Raw genomic sequence first — 19,480 nt, forward strand, 5'->3', positions numbered from 1 at the left:
ACCCAGACGGGGTATCAGGGTGGAAGCCCCCAGCCCCGGAACTCAGATCCCCCCGAAACTGCTGGCAGCAGAAGTGGCCACAAACCTGGTTGGAGGAGACCAGCCTCCTGCTGCCCAGGCTGTGCAGACCTCACCTGAGGCAGATGTCCTTTCCAAGATCTGCCCGCCTCCCCTCCAGGCCCCTGACAAGTCATGACGGGTGACTCTCTTGTGACCTGACTGTGGGCGGCGATGGCTTATTCTCCAGGTAGCTGTGGCCAAGCAGGCTTGCACCCGCAGGACCCCGGAGAAGGGAAAGTGGATATTCAGGATCTGGAGTGGGGAGTGGAACTGGGCTGGGGAGGGGGGAGTTATTGATGTGGGGCGTTTTCCAAATCCTGGCAAGGATGGCTGAAATCTGTCCTCACATGCTGCTGGAATGGCTCCTGGGAGTTTGGGGATGACAGAGGCTGGGGAAATGAGGAGGGCTGGGCGGTGTATTTGCAAGAGAACCTGCAGCTGATGGAGAAAGCCCTGGGAGGGAGCTTCCAGGCCCCCATGGCTGTCACATCCTTAGGTCCTTGCTGGTTGCTGGCTGGACACAGCGGCTCCTTCCTTGGGGCCTGAGCAAGATGGCAGCCACAGTCTTTAATCTCCAATCTCACAAGGGACGTCCCGTCACTTTGTCACCTTCTATTTGTCAGAGGCAAGTCACTGAGTCCAGTCTGCACTCAGGGGAGAGGACTTCATGAGGGCATGGATGCCGGGGGAGGGTCCTGGGGCAGCTTAGAGGAGCCCCCTCAGGGAGTGGGGGTGGGCAGCCGGTGACGGCATTGCTTCACTTTTATCCCCTAAAAAGGTCAAGGGTGGGTGACCCCTCCCTGACACTCCAGACCAAGCCTGGACTCAGGAGAGAGGAGACCACTCAGATCTCTCCAGCGCTGCACATGAGGGTCTGAGCTGACCCTGAATCCAAGACACCAAGGTACTATGAGGCCTCTGTGTTAGGTGGGGGATTCCAGAGTCTTAAAGACTTAAGACACAGGCACCTCAAAAAGTTAGACGTGGAATCACCATGTGATCCAGCAAGTCCACTCCTGGGTATATTCCCAAAAGAACTGAATACAGGGGCTCGGACAGATATTTGTACGTTCACGTTCATAGCATCACTATTCACAACAGCCAAAAGGTGGAAACAACCCAAGTGTCCATGGATGGATGAATGGATAAACAAAATGTGGTCCATCCAGGTAAAGAAATATTATTCAGTCTTACAAAGGAAGGCAATTCTGATACCTGCTGCAACACGGATGAACCTTGAGGACATGATGTTCAGTGAAATCAGCCAGTGACTAAAGAACGATCCTGTAGGATCCACTAGTATGAGGGACCCAGCGTAGTCGGATTCACAAAGACAGAAAGTAGAATGGAGGTTGCCAGGGGCTGGGGAGGGGGTTGATGGGGAGTTAGTGTTTAATGGGGACAGTTTCACTTGAGGAAGATGAAAAGCGTCATCTGGAGATGGTGGTGGCGGCTGCACAGCCATACGAATAGGCTTAATAGCACCGAACTGTACACCTGAAGTGGCGAATTTTATTATATATAATTTATTACATTTACTATATATCTATATTATATGTTAGATTCTATTGCGGTATTTTACCGCAATAAAAAATTTTTAAGTCTTAAGATGCAGGGGGTGGTGCCCATCATACCCACTGTTTAATTCCTGGGCACGACCGCTGCCTGCACCAGCGGAATCACGGATGAACGTGAGCTCCACCAAGCGGGAGCCTGAGCACAGCGGCCGAGCAGGCTTGCTCCTTCCTCAGCCTCCGCTGCATCTTGCAGACACCACCTGGGGAGCGTGCTCCCCTGTGTGTCCTCATCAGACGGGAGGCGGCGCGTTCCCCTGAAGCGGGCTCACCGCTGCCCCAGGGCCCTGTCTCTGCTCCTGCCGCTGCCGACTCTAATACTTGGAAACAGGGAAGATGTTTCTGGTTGTGAGTTGCTGGAAACTCAACTAACTGGCTGGAAGGATAAATGGATGGGAAGACAAAATGCTTTAGGGTCCAACCTGACCCTGACCCTGACCGGGGCCTGGTGGACCCCCTGGAGGGGACGGCCTGCAGAGCCCACAGTGACCAGGCCTCCAGGGGTGACGGGTTCTGGGGCTGAGCCTGGACATCAGGACCTGTTGTGGGAAGTGCCCCCCCAGGGTGCAGGGTGTTCCTAGAGAACTAATCACTGCTGCTAGGAGTGACCCCTGCAGTGGCCCTGGGTGGCAGTGTAAGCAATGATGGCTGGTCCTCCAATTCCCCTCACTGGGGGCTCTCAGTGTTGGGTGCTGGGAGAGCGGGAGCCCCACAGGGGTCCTGGGCTTCCTGGTCACCCTCATAGGGTCTGGAAAATAAAGCTGGGCCCAGTTGGCTTGTGTGAGGAAGGACCTGGTCGCCCACAGGGCAGGAGAGGTGAGTTGGAGGCTGAAGGGCAGGGTGCAAAGACCTGAGGGGGGGCCACCCTGGACACTTGACCAGGCCCCTCTCAGCACCCTTCCACTGCACCCTGCGTCCAGTGCCCCCAGGGCCTGCGGTAATGGCTTCCCTCTGCAGCACCCTCTCCTTCCAGCCTTCCAATGTCCCACCTGAGCCCCACCATCACACCCCCAAAATTATTCACCAAAGAAAGCCAGAGCCTTCTTTCTACACTCTGCCCCACAACCAGCTGGGGTCCTGCCCCTGCTGCAGAATCCCCACTGTCCCCAGCAGGAATGAGAACAGACAGATACTCCTGGTGGGACACACTGGCCACAGGGTCTGGCCTCGCCCCCTTCCATCTTCCCCAGACAGCTCTCAGAGCATACTGAATGGCTCTGTGCTCTCCCCGCAGTCACCCAGCTGGCCCTTCCAGGCCCGATCACAGCATGCTGTGAGCCCTCCTGGGTTGCCCCTGCACCCTGCCTGCCTGCCACGCCCCCATCGTGGGTCTGGCTCTGGTGTCTGCATCCTCTCTCCCATCAGCCCAGTAGCCTGCACTGGGTGCTGGCGATGCTGGTGGACTGTCTGGCCCTGGACCTGGGTCACACCCCTCTCCCCAAGGCTGGCTGAGTTCCGGGAAGGCCACGGGTATGTATGGAGGAAATGTTGCCCCGAAGCCTGAGTTCTCCTACCGCCTGAGCCCGGCCGCCCTCTCTCTGAAGCCCCTGGGTTCCACCCTGTGCAGGTGGCTTAGATGGGATCTGGACCCTGGCATTTTGGAGTTTTGTACTTTCCAGACCGTTCTTGTTCCTGGAAAACATTCCAGCCAACTTTTCCTTTGGTTGCCCCCCTTCACCCTGGAATGCAGCCTGGCATAGGGAAGCCCCCGCCTGGTGGCTGCCAGGCAGCATCCCTGTCACTGGGCCACACACTTTTCCGTCACCACCTCGCCCAGCCCAGCCTGCCCGCACCTCTGGCTCCCAGCCCTCCTGACTGTCAGTGTCACCAGGCTGCCAACCAGCGGCCACTTGGGGAATGTCCAGCTTTCCCTTTGGCAACAGGCCTACTTGGTGGACCCACCCAGGCCCAGCTGCTTCTCCCACCTCTTTCCTCTCTCACTCGCTCACTCATTTGTTCACTCCTTCATTCATTTAGCAAACCACAGGGAGTTCAGCTGAGCCAGGCCCAGGCGGGCTTCATGGCTGGAGGGACGCGGCCAGGGAAAACACTCAGCCCTCCTCCCTTTGGGGCCAACTTTATAGCGGGGACACAGACATGGTGCATATAATTTAAAACAACTGGGCAGGGCTTCCCTGGTGGCGCAGTGGTTAAGAATCATCTGCCTGCCAATGCAGGGACAGGGGTTCGAGCCCTGGTCCGGGAAGATCCCACATGCCGCAGAGCAACTAAGCCCGTGCACCACAGCTACTGAGCCCACGTGCTACAACTACTGAAGCCCGCGTGCCTAGAGCCCGTGCTGCACAAGGGAAGCCACCGCAGTGAGAAGCCCGCGCACCGCAACAGAGTAGCCCCCGCTCGCTGCAACTAGAGAAAGCCCACGTGCAGCAACGAAGACCCAATGCAACCATTTAAAAAATAAAATAAAATCCGAAAAAAAAATGTACAGTTCAGTGGTTTTTAGTATATTCACAGCCATGCAACCATCACCACAGTTAATTTTTGGAACATTTCATCACTTCAAAAGGAGACCTCCTGGGACTTCCCTGGTGGTCCCGTGGTTAAGACTCTGCACTTCCATTGCAAGGGGCACGGGTTTGATCCCTGGTCGGGCAACTAAGATCCCACATGCCGCGAGGTGCAGCCAAAGACTTAAAAAAAAAAAAAAAAGAAAACCTCCTGCCTTCTAGCCCGCAGCCCTCCAGCCCTCCTTCCCCAGCCCTAAGCAAGCGCTAATACACTTTCTGTCTCTATGAGTTTGCCTGTTCTAGGGAACCTCAGGTAGTGGGATCATGCATTACTTGTCCTTCTGTGTCTGGCTCTTTTCACTGAGCTTAATGTCTTCAAGGTGCATCCGTGTTGTAGCAGGTGTGAGGCCCTCATTCCTTTTAAAGGCTGAGTAGGAGCCCATTGAATGGTGGATCACAATTTGTTTATCCCTTCATACACAGATGGACATTTGGGTTGTTTCCACCTTTTGGGGACTGAGTAAGGCTGCTGTGAACACCCGTGTACAGCTTTTCACGTAGACACATATTTTCATTTCTCTTGGGAATAAACCTAGGAGAAGAATTGTTAGGTCATATGGTAACTCTATGTTTAATTGTGTGATGGACTGCCAGCCCAGGAAATCCTTTAATATCCACACCTGACCCAGTCATTGCCTTGATTAAGGCCCTCCAACTGCTCCTGACCGCGCAGCCCAGGCCCTGTCAGCCCACCCTCCGCCCTCCGCCCTCCGCCCTCCGCCCTCCGCCCACAGGCTTCCATCCTGGGACTCAGGCCCCGAGCTCCCGCCCACCGCAGGGGTTTAGCGACTGGTCGTTTCTCCGCCTGGAGCTCTCCTGCCTCCCTCCCGCCTTTCTTCAGGTCTCAGACCCAGGCAGGCTCCGGAACTCCTTTCTTGTTTTGCTTCCATGGTGTTTGTGCAATTAGTTAATTAGAATCCAGGTCTGGACGCCCCAGGAGGGCAAGTACTCTGTGTTTTAAAGCACATAATAGATGTTTCAAATCATTTGGTGGAAGAAGAAATTCTCTGAGCAGAAGGGGATCCAGAGCTGTTTTAATTTCTTTTTTTCTTTCTTTCTTTTTTGTTTGTTTTAATTTCTAAACGGGGTTGCGATGGGCCCACTCTCTTTTGCCTGCACAGCAGTCTCCGGTCTCTCCCCACTTTTCTGGTGAGAGTATCTTGGTTTCCCTTTGGGGATTCTCTCCCCACTCAGTCTGGGGGAAGCTGGAAACCCAGGCTTGGCGGGCCAGCCTGTCCTTAGCAGCTGAAGTTGATTCAGGCAGGCAAATGGCTGAGGTGGGGGCAGTGAGAGGTCATGCAGGTCTTTGCTGTCCCCTTCTCCATGGGGAATCCAAGCTGGCAGAATGTGGACAGGATTTGAGGAGAGGCTGCCTGGGAATGAAGCCATGTGCAGGAAAGCAGGACTGAGACAGGAAAAGAGAAATGGATGAAGCACCTGGATTGAGCCATGCCGGAAGCCCAGGTGAGCCAATACATTCCCTCATGCACAAGTCGGTTTGAACTGGGTTTCTGTACCATGTAATCAAAAGATTCCTGATTAATGCAGGGTGTACAGCCCAGAAAAGGTTTGCAGTGTTAGCCCATTTTCCTATCAGGTGGTTTTTTCTTAGTACAGTAATTTGTAAGAGCAATTAGTATATTAGGAACTTTTTATTGTATACTTTGCAAATGTTTTCTCTGGTCTGTTGTGTGCATGTTTGTGTGTGTATTTCTTGTATTTTTTTTTTTTTGACCACACTACATGGCCTGCGGGAACCCAGTTTCCCTACCAGGGATTGAACCCACGTCTGCACAGTGGAAGCGCGATGTCTCAACCACTGGACCGCCAGGGAAGTCCCATGTGTGTGTATTTCTTTATAGAATCTTTTGCCATGCATAATTCCAAAATTTGTTATATAATCAAATGTCTATCTCTCCTCCTATAATTGATGGGTGTTAATTTTACTATATCGTTTGAAGACAATGCCCTTTATCAGATCAAGAAGTTGTTCTTCTACTCCTAGGTTGCCAGGCGATTTTTTTTAAATCACAAATGAGTATTAGATTGTCTCAGATCCTCCTTCTGCAACTATTGAGGTGATCATGGATTTTTTTTCTCCTTTAACCTGTATCGGGAAGTACATTCATCAGTTTCCTGACATTGAAATCCTGCTCTAAGCCCAGCATGGTCAGAGGTCTAACATTTTTATATACAGCTGACTTCAGTTTATTAACAGTTTCTTTAGGCTTGCTGCATTTATGATGAGAAATTAGATTGGTCTTTTCATTTTCATTCTGGAGTTGAGATCATGCTAGCCTTCTGTGAAGTTTTTAAGATAGCGATTTTTTTTTTTTAAGATAGCGATTTTTCTGCTCCATGAATGCTTAGTAAAAATTCACCTGTGAAACCAGCTAGATCTGGTGTGCCTGTGTGAATTTTGGTAATACATATTGTGGCTATAACCGAAGACCACGCAAATGAGAACAAGCGGGGCTGTGTACTCAGCTTGCTGTAGCAGGGAGACAGCCCCATCACTTGCATGTTGGCAGAGACTCAAAGGCAGGCAGAGGAGGGGCCAGCTTCATAGTGAAAGGGGGGCTCAGGTGCGCCCCGAGTGGGCTCGGGGAAGCTGTGGGCGGCCAACTGGAGGTGCTGCAACCTGTGTGGTTGCTTAGGGGAGCCTACTTGGCTTTCTCTGATTGGTCCTGAGCTGGAAGCGGAGGCAGAAATTAGGGAAGCTGGCAGGTGTTGGCCAAGTCCTGGCCGTTTGGGGCCGGCCAAGTTCTGTTGGCGTATCTAGTAGCCATTGTCCCAGTGTACATTCAGCCTCTGTGTTTTTCTAGAGCCTTACCCATTTCTTCTTCCCTGTCAAATGTACTGGTATCAAGTTGTTTGTAGGATTCACTAATAATTTCAATCTCTAATATTTCTTTTGTATGTTTTCTCTTGTTGCAGATTTGTGTCTTTTCTCATTGTCCTTGTTGGACGTGTTAGTGGTGTGATGATTTGACACACCTTTTTATTTTATTTTATTATTTTTATTTTATTTTTGGCTGCGTTAGGTCTTTGTTGCTGAGTGCGGGCCTTCTCTAGTTGCAGTGAGCGGGGCTACTCTTCATTGCGGTGCGCAGGCTTCTCATTGCGGTGGCTTCTCTTGTTGCAGGACATGGGCTCTAGGCACGCGGGCTTCAGTAGTTGTGGATTGCGGGCTCTAGAGCACAGGCTCACTAGTTGTGGCGCACGGGCTTAGTTGCTCTGCGGCATGTGGGATCTTCCCGGACCAGGGCTCGAACCCGTGTCCCCTGCACTGGCAGGCAGATTCTTAGCCACTGCGCCACCAGGGAAGCCCTGACACATCTTTTTAAAGTACCAGTTTTGAGTTATTGTTAGTCAATTTCTATTTCATTCGTTTCTGTTCTTATCTTTGGTACTTTTTTCTGCTCTCTCTGGGATTTACTCCATTCTTTTTGTAATTGCTTAAGTTGAACGCTTAGATACTTTTTTTTTTTAACATAGTTTTGTGATAAATGCATTTAAGGCTATAAGCTTCCCTTCAGTGTTGCAACTTTCGATGTGTCATATTTTCGTTGTTGGGCAATTCTAAATTTTTCATAATTTCTGTTGTGATTGTCTCTTCAGCAGCTGTTACTTAGGAGTGCACATTTTAGTTTCTAAGAATATGGCATTCTTAAAAAAAACCAAAAACAACTTTCTTTTTACACTAAAAAGAAAAATTTAGTTCTAGGAGGTTTTTTGTTTTGTTTTGTTTTTTCCTTTTGTAGCATCCTTGGGATTTTCTACATAGACAGTCATATCATCCGAAATAGGGGCGGTTTTAGTTCTTCCTTCTCATGTATGGCTGCCTTTTATTTTATTTTCTCATCTTTGTGCACTGGCTAGAACCTCCGGTACTGCACTGCACAAAGGTGGTGAGAGTGGACAGCCTTGCCTTGTTCTGACTTACAGGGAAAGCATTCGGTCTTTCATTGTTAAGTATAATGTTAGCTGTAGGTTTTTTGCATCTATATCGCGAGAATTGTTTGTCTCTCGTTTTCTTATTTTGTATTGTCTTTGTTTGGTTATGGTATCTGGGTAATACTAGCTTCATAAAATGAATTGAGAAGTATCTCCTCCTCTTCTATTTTCTGGACGAGATTGTGTAAAATTTTTCTTTCAATGTTGGTAGAATTCTCCCTGAAACCATCTGGGCTGGAGAGTTCTTTCTTTGGGATTTTTAAAATTATGAGTTCAATGTCCATAATAGTTATGCGGCTATTCCCATGATCCATTTCAAATTGGGTAAGTTGTGGTAATTTATGCTTTTCTAGGATTGGTTCCATTTCATCTAAATTGTCAAATTTTTATCGTTGTTTGTAATATTCCCTTACTTTCCTTTTGGTGTCTGAAAGATCTGTAGTGATGTCCCCATTTATCAGTTTTTGTAGAATTTGTCAATTTGATTGATCTTTTCAAAGAAATGCTTTTTGTTTCATTGATTTTCTCTATTATTTGTCCATTTACATTTTAATTGATTTCTGCTGCCTTTAGAATTTCCTTTCCTTCTGCTTGCTTTCGGTTTATTTTTGCTCTTATTTTTCTAGTTCATAAGGTAGAAGTTTACATTTTTTTCATTTGAAAAATACATTCTTACATAGTCTTTTCTAATATAAACATTTAATGCTATGAATTTCCCTCTAAACCCTGTTTGTTGCTGCCCACACATTTTTGTATGTTGTATTTTCATTTTTATTCAGTTCACCTTATTTTGTAGTTTCCCTCTTTTGACCCACTAATGATTTTGAAATGTGTTGTTTAGTTTCCAAGTGTTTGGATTTTCTTATCTTTCTGTTGAAGAGTTCTAGTTTGAGTCCACTGTGGTCAGAGACATAATCTGTATGATTTCAAGTCATTTAAATCTGTTGAGGCGTTTCAACAGAATGTGTGTCCAAGTGACTCCTGGTGGCTTGCCATGATCGTGATTGTATGGTGGCTAGTACGCTGTGTTGTGAAAAGAAGTTGTGTCCTGCCGTTGTGGGTAGAATGTCCGATCAATGCCGATTAGATCCTGTTGGTTGATGATGCTGAGGTCTTCTACATCCCGGGTGATTTTCTGTCTAGTTTTCTGTCAACTACTGAGAGAGAGGTGGTGAAGTCTCCAGCTATAATTATGGATTTGTCTTATTTTAAAAAATAAGAGGCTTTGCAAGTTTGTCGTTCTCTCCGTCTGGACTGGAGGCTTCTGTCGCAACCATGATCCACCAGATCATCGGTCAGGCCAAGGAGCATCCTAGCTCGATCCCCCTCTTCATATTTATTGGAGCGGGAGGTACTGGAGCAGCACTGTATGTTTTGCGCCTGGCATTGTTCAATCCAGATGTCAGTTGGGACAGAGAGAATAACCCAGAACCCTGGAACAAACTGGGTCCCAATGATCAGTACAAGTTCTACTCAGTGAATGTAGATTACAGCAAATTGAAGAAAGAAGGTCCAGACTTCTAAATTAAACGTTTCACTGTAAAGCAGTTTAGAATGAAGTTCTTCCAGAAGCCATCTGCACAGTTTTCCACTTAACCAGGAAATATTTCCCCTCTAAACGCACAAAATCATGTTGGTGTATTGTGATGGGGTTTACACTGATTGATAAATAGTTTGAAACTTAAAAAAAAAGTCTTCAGATAACTAACTCTTGAGTAAAAGAGCAAATTAAAAATTTTAAATGACAAATAATGAGAGAACACTATTGGTCAAAAACTTGTGGAATAGAGCCCGTCAGTCTCAGAGGAAAACCTTTATCGCCTTAAATGCATAACTTAGAAAACATGAACAATTAGTAATCAATAGTGATTAGAAGAATAATAAGGTAATATTATAAACAGCTCTATGCCAATACCTTTGACAAATTCCTTGAAAAACACAAACTACCAAAGCTCACCAATGAAGTAGATAACCAGAATAGCCCTGTATCTATTAAAGAAATGGAAATGTTAGTTTAAAATCTTCCCTTGGGAATTCCCTGGCGGTCCAGTGGTTAGGACTCTGTGCTTTCACTGCCGAGGGCAAGGGTTGGATCCCTGGTTGGGGAACTAAGATTCCGCATGCCGTGTGGCCAAAAAAAAAAAAAGGAACTAAACTAAACTAAACTAAAATCTTCCCACGAGGAAAATTGAAATAACTTGGTGGGGTTATGTTTTTCAAAATTCAATAAAAAGAAAACAATTTAATTGTAAAAACATGGTCAAAGCATTTGAACAGATACCTCACCAAAGAAGATACATAGATGACAAATAAGTAAGCCCATGAAAGATGCTCCACATCTTTAGTCATTAGGAAAATGTAAATTAGGACCACAGTGAGACCCCACTACACACTATGAAAATGGCTAAAGTTAAAAAGACTGACTCTACCAAGTGCTGGTGGGAGTTGAAACTCCTCTGCTACCAGTGGATGAAAATGGTACAACCACTTTGGAAAACAGTTTGTCACTTTCTTAGTGGTTTTTACCAAGAGAAACGAAAGTGCATGTATGTCCGTACAAACATCGTACACGAGTTTTCATAGCTGCTTTATTTGTAATATCCCCAAACTGGAGACAGCCCTAGTGTCCATCAGGGAGTGAGTGTACAAGCACACTGAGGCATCTCCGTCCATACAATGGGATGGTGCCCAGCGTAAGATGTCGTGAGCAACTTGGATGGACCTCAGAGTACTTATGCTGAGCCAGGATGTCAGACAAAAAGAGAGAACGTTACGTGTTTCCATTACATGAAAGTATAGAGTATAGAAATCCATGAAATGAATCTATAGGAATCTACAGCCTGTCAGTGATTGTCCGAGAATGGGGAGAATGAAGAGGGTCAGGAGGAAACTTTGGGGGGGATGATGTTTGCCATCTGGCCTGGGGTGATGCTTTCAGGGTGTATTGTCTGCACAAACTTCTAAAACTGTGCACTGTGATTGTGTGCAGTTCATCGTGTGTTAGGATAAATGACACATCAGTGAAACTTTTTTTTTTGGTTGTGCTGGGTCTTAGTTGTGGCAGGTGGACTCCTTAGTTGAGGCATGTAAACTTTTAGTTGCGGCATGCATGTGGGATCTAGTTCCCTGACCAGGGATCAAACCCAGGCCCCCTGCATTGAGAGCACGGAGTCTTTTTTTTTTTTTAATAGATCTTTATTGGAGTATAATTGCTTCACAATGCTGTGTTAGTTTCTGTTGTACAACAAAGTGAATCAGCCATAAGCATACATACATCCCCATATCCCCTCTCTCTTGAGCTTCCCTCCCACCCTCCCTACACCACCCCTCTAGGTTGTCGCAGAGCACGGAGCTGATCTCCCTGGGGAGCAGGGGGTCTTAACCACTGCACCACCAGGGAAGTCCCCTCAGGGAAACTATTAAAACCTCTCAAGGGGTCTTCTGGAACACTGGCTCTGGGAAGGTCCCTCTGGAACCTAGTGGCCGTGCTGTGAGAGCCGCAAGCCACAGGGAGGCCACTCGGCCCGATGGTCAGCAGCCCCTTCGTGGGAGCCACGTCCCGGCTCTGTCACCGCAGGCCCGAACCCAGCAGCTGGAGCACCTTGGCCAGAGAGACCAGCGCACGGAGGGCGGGGAGGCCTCTGCTCCTGGTCTCCCTGAGCACCGGCCCTGGGACTGGGCGGCCAGGTAGCACCCCCTTTGGCTCCACCCTCTTGGGGCAGGTCCCCCGGGAGGCCCTGGGCCAGGGTGGAGGGACGGCAGCCGCCCGAGGAGCCCGGGAACTGAACTGCTTCAGAGCAGCGGGGTCAGAAACGAGGCAGGCCCAGATAAGGGGCAGAGTGACCTGCAAATGGGGTGCCAGAAACAGAGGAAGGAAAGGGGGGCAGAAAAAGAAAGTCCGCAGCCTGCGCGGAGACACGCCAAACGCCCAGTCATGGAGAGTTAACCCAATCAGGGGCCAAGGGCATCAGAAAGAACTAGAGGAATCGCTCCAATTATCCGTCCGCTCTCAGAGAGGAGGGGACACGGCCATGGTGAGGGAGGGGCGGCTGAGGGAGCAAAGGGCTGGAGGGCGTGGACAGCAGGACACGGACTAGAAACGCTAGGACAGACACTCAGGAAGGTCGAGGGCAGAGAAATGGTCAGAGGTGACCCTGTAACTCAGGCAGAAAATGTCCTCGAAGACACCGCAGAGGCCAAGCAGGGACTGGGAGGAGCTGACGTGCAGACCAAGGGCAGCCCTGTGGCTCCAGGAACTGTACCAGGACGACCCCGAGACAAACATCCTGGTTGTCACTGACATTCAGGCCTAAAGAGTCATTTAGGCCTCAACTCAGAACAAGCCTGTCACCCTGAGAGGGTGGGGCATCGGGTCAGTGTTTACAGGGGAGGTGGGATCTGGAAGCTTTCAGAAGCCAAGCTGTGGTTCAGGCCCAAAGGCGACAGGCAGACCCCAGACCTCCGACCCCGCCCAGCCTTTCTGGGAAAGACCACCCACAAATGAAATCCGGGCAGGCGGGTGAGAAGATTGCTGGAGAGGCCAGGGTGGGGGCAGGACCGCCAACCGCCTCCTCCCAGGAGGCCGGGACAGGCCCCCTCGGTCCTGGACACTGGATGGCTCTCCAGGCCCCCAGGGAGGGTGGGGTTGGGGGGGGGGACTTGGGCGTCCTTGAGCAGAATCAGGACCAGAGCTCAGCTGTTACAAACGGGACGGAGGCAAAACCTCTGTGCAACAAAGATACACAAAACACAGCATTTAGTGTTTAGATTTCGATGATGTAAAGCTATGGCGTGTTACGGAGTCTAAGCTCGTACTGCTTGCCGCATGACAGGCCAGTAATCGAGAGACAAATTGTTGGGGCAAGGAATAACGGCTTTATTTGGAAAGCCCGCAAACTGAGAAGATGGTGGGCTCATGCTCCAAAGAACTATCTTACCTGAGTTAGAATTCAGGCTTCTTTTATACTAAGGGAGGGAGTCAAAGTCAAGCATTTCCTGGTTCAGGTCAGCCTCCGGAGGGGATGTGTTAATTTCTTCCTCTCGGCAGTCATTCACAGGTGGGCCTGGTCAGGATGTTTCTTGTGAGCTAAACAAAGGTATTTTAGCTTAATGCTCATTACCTGGGAGGCAGGGTTCCCAGAGATGGGCCATTATGTATAATTTAAGCTTATAGGCAACATCCCTTTAGCGATTAACATGTAATAGAATACAAAAGTTCTTCCCTATTACAGTGTGGCTGTGAGGATGGGACACAACGGGATGGGCGTCCTTAAGGGTCACAGGTGTGGGCAAGGAGAGGGCAGGATCCCCACTCCCATCAGCCCTGAGAAGGGGTCCTCCTGGCCACCGAGCATGGATCTGAGCTCCAGGGACAGACCCCCAGCTTGTAGCACCAGCAGGACGGCAACTTGGCCATGAGGACAAGCTGCACACGCCCCCCAGCCCCTGCCACTGCCAGGCAGTTGGGTGGTTGGGAAGGCCGCTGCCCAGCCCCTGGAGATGGGGAGGGCAGCTGTGGGAGCCGAGCTCAGAGCAGCCTCCCAGAGGTGGTACTGGGCCTCTGGGTGCTGTGTTGGGTGCTCCTGCCACCGCCTTTTGGTCCCTCCAGCTTGTCAGCAGTTAGGAGGTGGGGGAGAGGGTGGTGTCAGAAGGAGGGGAACCAAACCAAGTGACTCCTCTTTCCCGGTGTTTCCATCATCTTTTGGGAACTAATATCTCTTGTAAAAAATAAATACTTTCCAATGACTGGAGATTCTTCCACCTCACTTCTGTTTTTATTTTTTCTGTTAAATTTAAGCAACGTGGGGAAAATACCTGGTGGCAGTGGTTGTTCTTCTGGGGAGGGGTCAGGGCCCGGGTTTGTCTGGAAGGAAGTAAATTATCCCCAGAAAACCCTGCTGTGTGTGCAAATTTGTATTGTGGTGAACCAACTTGAAACAAATATTTATAAACACATAGACTGACCATTGGCAGTAACAAGGGAGTAGGGCAAGGAGGACCTGGATGGCGCAGCCACGTCCCTGGGTTGGCTGGTGGAGGCCAGCTCCCTTCCCAGGCTGCCTGCCCTTACCTGCTCCATCTGGCCCTCTGTGCTCCTTTGGGCTGATTTCAAGATTCACGCCCCGTCCCCAGCTGTCCCAAATGCCAGCAGCCTCATTCCAGGATCCAAAATTCTACGAAGGGCTGGTTCAAAGGGCCGGAGCAGGGACTTTCCTGGTGGCGCAGTAGATAAGACTCCGTGCTCCCAATGCAGGGGACCTGGGTTCTATCCCTGGTCAGGGAACCAGATCCCACATGCATGCCACAACTAGGGATCCTGCAAGCTGTAACTAAGACCCGGCGCAACCAAATAAATAAATATTTTTTTAAAAGGGGGTGGGCCTGAGCAGGATGGGCACTTGTAAGGAGTGTGTACATCACAAAGATGTCCTCACGTCCCTTCTTTTCCCCAAAGTCCCCAGGGTCCATCATATCAGTGTGGCTCTCTGACCACCTCTGGCTCTGTGGGCGTGGCACCTGCATCCCTCATTTAATGTGTTCCTTGCATCAACCCAATTCTTTTTTCCAAGTTAAATATATTCATTTCCCTTCTAAGCAAAACATGTAACGAATACGAGATTTAACATTTTTATGAAACATTATAAATGATGACATATGCTGTGATCCCATCTTTTTTTTAATAAATTGATTGATTGATGGATTGATTGATTCATTGATTGGCTGTGTTGGGTCTTCGTTGCTGTGTGTGGGCTTTCTCCAGTTGTGGAGAGTGGGGCTACTCTTCGTTGCGGTGCACGGGCTTCTCATTGCGGTGGCTTCTCTTTGTTGCAGAGCACAGGGTCTAGGTATGCGGGCTGCAGTAGTTGTGGCACGTGGGCTGCAGTAGTTGTGGCTCGCAGGCTCTAGAGCGCTGGCTCAGTAGTTGTGGTGCACGGGCTTAGTTGCTCCGAGGCACGTGGGATCTTCCCGGACCAGGGCTCAAACCTGTGTCCTCTGCATTGGCAGGTGGATTCTTAACCACTGCGCCACCAGGGAAGTCCCGATATGATCCCATCTTAACGAGAAGTTTTCTTTCTGTGTCATCTACACCCACACCGGCTGACGAGGCATGGATAGACGTGGAAGCATATTTTTTATTTGTTTTGCTCTCTTCTCTCCACCATTCTGTATTGCTTGAATTTTTTTTTAAATTGAAAAAATATGGACCGTTTCACAAATCTGCGTGTCGCCCTTGCACAGGGTCATGCTAATCTCTGCATCATTCCAATTTCATATATGTGCTGCCAGAGGGAGCACCAGACAGCATCACTGAGACACAGTCCGATGTCAGAGATAAACACAGCTGGATGGTGAAGTGCAAAGGGCAGGTTCTAATCAGCACTATACTCGCAGTGGGGACAATTCCAGGGTGAATTGAACTCAATTTCGATTTGTGTGGCGGTGACTGGTGTTTTAAAGTGAGAATGTGGGAATTGGGAGGGGTAGCTTAGTGGAGTCAGGCAGCAGACAGTTAAAGCATGCAGGCGCCTGGACCCTGAGACCCCCATCTGGTTCATGAACAGCGCTTGTCCAAGGTAAGCCTCTGTTTTCCCACAGAGACCCGAGATGCCCGTCCTCAGGCGGGCACTTTAAGGGGGGCTGGAGTCACCCCGGGGATGCGGCTTGAGCTGTCAGAAACCAAGGCTTTCTAGGCCTGATGCAGAAGCAGGCCCAGAGGAACCTGGCTAGAGTTTGGTCAAGGAGTGAAAACCTTGGTTACCACATACCATACAATCCCTCCATTCAAAGTGCACAATCTGGGCTTCCCTGGCGGTGCAGTCATTAAGAATCTTCCTGCCAATGCAGGGGGCACGGGTTCAAGCCCTGGTCCAGGAAGATCCCACATGCCGCGGAACAACTGAGCCCGCGAGCTACAACTACTGAGCCTGCCTGCCACAACTACTGAAGCCCACGTACCTAGAGCCCGTGCTCCCCAACAAGAGAAGCCACTGCAGTGAGAAGCCCATGCACCACAAAGAGTAGCCCCCGCTCACCACAACTAGAGAAAGCCCGTGCACAGCAACAAAGACCCAACGCGGCCCCCCCAAAAAATAGATTTATTTAAAAAAAATAAAGTGCACAATTCAGTGATTTTTAGTATATCCATAGAATTGTGCGACCATCACTATACTACATTTGGAACATTTTCATGAGTCCAAAAGGAAACCAGTCTCCTTCAGTAGTCACTTCCCCCTTCCTCACACTGCATCCCGGCTCCTGGCAACCACTAATCTACTTCCTGTCTCTGGATTTGCCTGATCTGGACACTTCATACAAATGGAATCACATAATAATGTGTGGTCTTTAGTGACTGGCTTCTTCCACCCAGCGCAGCGTAATGTTTTCAAGGTTCATCTATGCTGTAGTGCGTCAGCGTTTCCTTCCTTTTTATGGCCAAATAGTATTGCATTGTACAAAATATACCACATTTTACTTATCTGTTCATCAGGGAACGGACATTTGGGCTGTTGCCACCTTTTCGGCGTTATGAGTAATGCTGTTCTGAAGATGCCTGTGCAAGTTTCTGTGTGGATGTGTGTTTCTAAGCCCCTGTAGCAACCGGCCCAAACTTGGCCAACACCTGCCAGCTTCCCTAATTTCTGCCTCCGCTTCCAGCTCAGGACCAATCAGAGAAAGCCAAGTAGGCTCCCCTAAGCAACCACACAGGTTGCAGCACCTCCAGTTGGCCGCCCACAGCTTCCCCGAGCCCACTCGGGGCACACCTGAGCCCCCCTTTCACTATGAAGCTGGCCCCTCCTCTGCCTGCCTTTGAGTCTCTGCCAACATGCAAGTGATGGGGCTGTCTCCCTGCTACAGCAAGCTGAGAACACAGCCCCGCTTGTTCTCATTTGCAGGGTCTTCGTTCATTTCTACAAGGTTTATAGTTTCAGCTTTGTGATCCATTTCCAGGCGGTTTGTGCATGTGTGTGGGAGGGTCCAAGCTCATTTTCCACGTGGACGTCCAAAACCATTTGTTGAAAAGACCGTCCTTCCCTGCTGCCTTGTCTTGGCACCCTTGTTGAAACTTCTTGACAACGGCTACTCATTGTGTAACTTTTTGTAAACGATCGTCTTTCTTTAAGAAAGAAAGGTGGAGATTGAGTCATGAAATGCTGAACTTGCTTCCCTGCCAGAGTGTGAAATCCATGCTTCCTTACCTGGGGTCAGGTGACCTGCAGGTGGGGCCGGCCCACTGCTTAGCTCACCTTCTCAGGCTGGTTCTGAACCCACAAAAGTGGAGAACTCCCCGGGGAAGGGCCTTGCCCCTGACCTGCCCCAACCTTCCTGCTGCCCCCGGTCTGCCTCGTTTTCTTTCCCCACTCTGTGCCCCTGTCCAGGAAGCTGGGCCTCTGCAGGGCGGGTGGGCAGGCACTGTGCCCGAAGCCCACCCCCATGGCCTACCTGGAAACCTAGCATCCCTTCCCTACCCTCTGCACCCCCGCCCTGCAGTGCCCCGCCCCAAACCAGACGGGGCTCCTCCCCCCACCACACACTGGTCCAGGGAGCGCCACATGAACTGGCTGGGCTGGAAGGAGGCTGGTGAAATGCCAACTTCCCGGCTTGCCCGGGCACTTTCGCAGGCAAGGAAAGAGGATCCCAACGCTCCAAACCAAAGCAGCTTTCAGGACAGAGAACGCGGCCCTGTGTGGTCAGCATTTCTGAACTACGCTGCTTTTTCAACCTGCCAGGGGTCCGAGAGAAGCAGCCTGCCCCACGAACAGCCACGTGCCCTCACCGCTCCCGCTTTACAGTGTGGGCTCTGGGTTCCAGCCGCTTCAGCGGGGCTCCAGCCTGAGCGCGGGGGCAGCATCAGGCCAGACCCAGGGCAAGGCTCCTTGTGAGACCCCCCCACCCACCCACCTGCCCAGGGCCCAGGAAGTCTGGCCCGCACCCCAGCCCCCCACACCGACCATGCATTTCCAGGCCAGTAGCTGCCTCGCGCCCAAACGCTGAGGCAGGACATGCACTCCATACCCTGTACAGTAGCCCAGAAATGTGACCCTAATCCAGATCCATCTGCTGGTTTTAGGAAATTCACAGACGGAGGAAGGAGAGGCAGCTGGATCAAGGACCTGGCTTATCCTGTGAAGAAAGGATGGGGAGGGGACGCCGGCAATAGAGAGATGTGAGGAGGAGACCTCAGCTGGACTGGATTCAAACGAAACCAACTTGACAACACGCATGTGGCAACCGAGAAATCTGATGATGGTAACACGGGCCACTTTGTTTCCTATGTGTTAGTTACTATTGTAGTTATGTTAGATTTTCTTAAAGAGCATTTTCAGAGACTTGTGAAGTATTTATCTATAAATGACAGGACATCTGGGATTTGCTTCCAAATAATCCAGGGGTGGGGAGGGTCTGTGGGGTGTGAACACCTCAACATGAGTCTGGTGAGAGCTCACCGCTGAGGCTGGGGTGGGGGTGGGGGCATGTGGGTTTTATTTTTTATTTTTTTGCGGTACATGGACCTCTCACTGTTGCGGCCTCTCCCATTGCAGAGCACAGGCTCCGGACGTGCAGGCTCTGCGGCACGTGGGATCTTCCCGGACCGGGGCACGAACCCGTGTCCCCTGCATCGGCAGGCGGACTCTCAACCACTGCGCCACCAGGGAAGCCCTGTTGTTTTTTAAAGTAACAGCTTTGTTGCGATATAGTGGTTATCAGGTTACAGAGCTGTGCAACTATCACCACGACCTAAAATTCTACTTTTTATCTGCTTGAAATGCTCCACAGTTCTCCTTGCTTCACGGCTAGGGTGCCAGAGGCGTTGATGTCTGAATGAACTGCCCAGGGCATCTGTCCTGTCCCCTGGCTGGGGCAGCAGGAGCCCTGGGGCAGCTTCCACCTGTCCTGGGACATCAAAAGGCCTCAGGATGGTACTCTCACCAGCTCCTGCCCTAGCCTGTCTGTCTGAGGGTCTGCAGCCCATAGAACCAGGGTCTCCCAGGCCCTTCTGGGTTTGCTGGACAATAGGCCAGTGTCCAAAACCCCAGGGCTCTGACTCAAGGGGCACCTCTAGGGAGACCAGCCAGTCCTACTGGGAACTCTTATTCCTAGGGGGTTTGTAGCACCAGATGCTTGCTGGGAAGGGGCAGCCCTGTGGGATCCACAGTGACCTGGATCCAGGACCTCAACACTGACCACCCCTAAATGTGCAGGCCCTGCTCTCGCCCCAGCCATCTGTCCACAGGCCATCCCAGTGTACCCAGGCAGGGCTGCAGCTTCTCCCCTCCTCTGGGCCCTACTCCTCCATAAACCCAAGAGCTCTCCTTGGAGGGTGCAGAGGATGGTCTTGTAGCCTGAGACAGCGAGGCAGAC

General features: G+C 50.3%; 1 protein-coding gene and 1 non-coding gene across 2 annotated transcripts; one reads left to right on the plus strand and one right to left on the minus strand.

Moving 5' to 3' along the window:
* Positions 1 to 9,346: 9,346 nt before the first annotated feature.
* LOC132511136 (cytochrome c oxidase subunit NDUFA4-like) lies at positions 9,347 to 9,809 on the plus strand. Its single transcript, XM_060133984.1, has one exon. It carries the CDS (start codon positions 9,395 to 9,397, stop codon positions 9,641 to 9,643), a length of 249 nt encoding a protein of 82 aa, XP_059989967.1. The 5' UTR covers positions 9,347 to 9,394; the 3' UTR covers positions 9,644 to 9,809.
* Positions 9,810 to 15,313: 5,504 nt separating this feature from the next.
* On the minus strand, positions 15,314 to 15,415 carry LOC132512412 (U6 spliceosomal RNA). Its single transcript, XR_009538142.1, has one exon. It is a non-coding gene; the product is annotated as a U6 spliceosomal RNA (small nuclear RNA).
* Positions 15,416 to 19,480: the final 4,065 nt, after the last annotated feature.

The sequence above is a fragment of the Lagenorhynchus albirostris genome, chromosome 20 (assembly GCF_949774975.1).
Source record: "Lagenorhynchus albirostris chromosome 20, mLagAlb1.1, whole genome shotgun sequence".
Lineage (NCBI taxonomy): Eukaryota > Metazoa > Chordata > Mammalia > Artiodactyla > Delphinidae > Lagenorhynchus > Lagenorhynchus albirostris.

Excerpts from the sequence above, each read along its gene's own strand:
- LOC132511136 (XM_060133984.1), top strand. The coding sequence starts at position 9,395 with ATGATCCACCAGATCATCGGTCAGGCCAAGGAGCATCCTAGCTCGATC.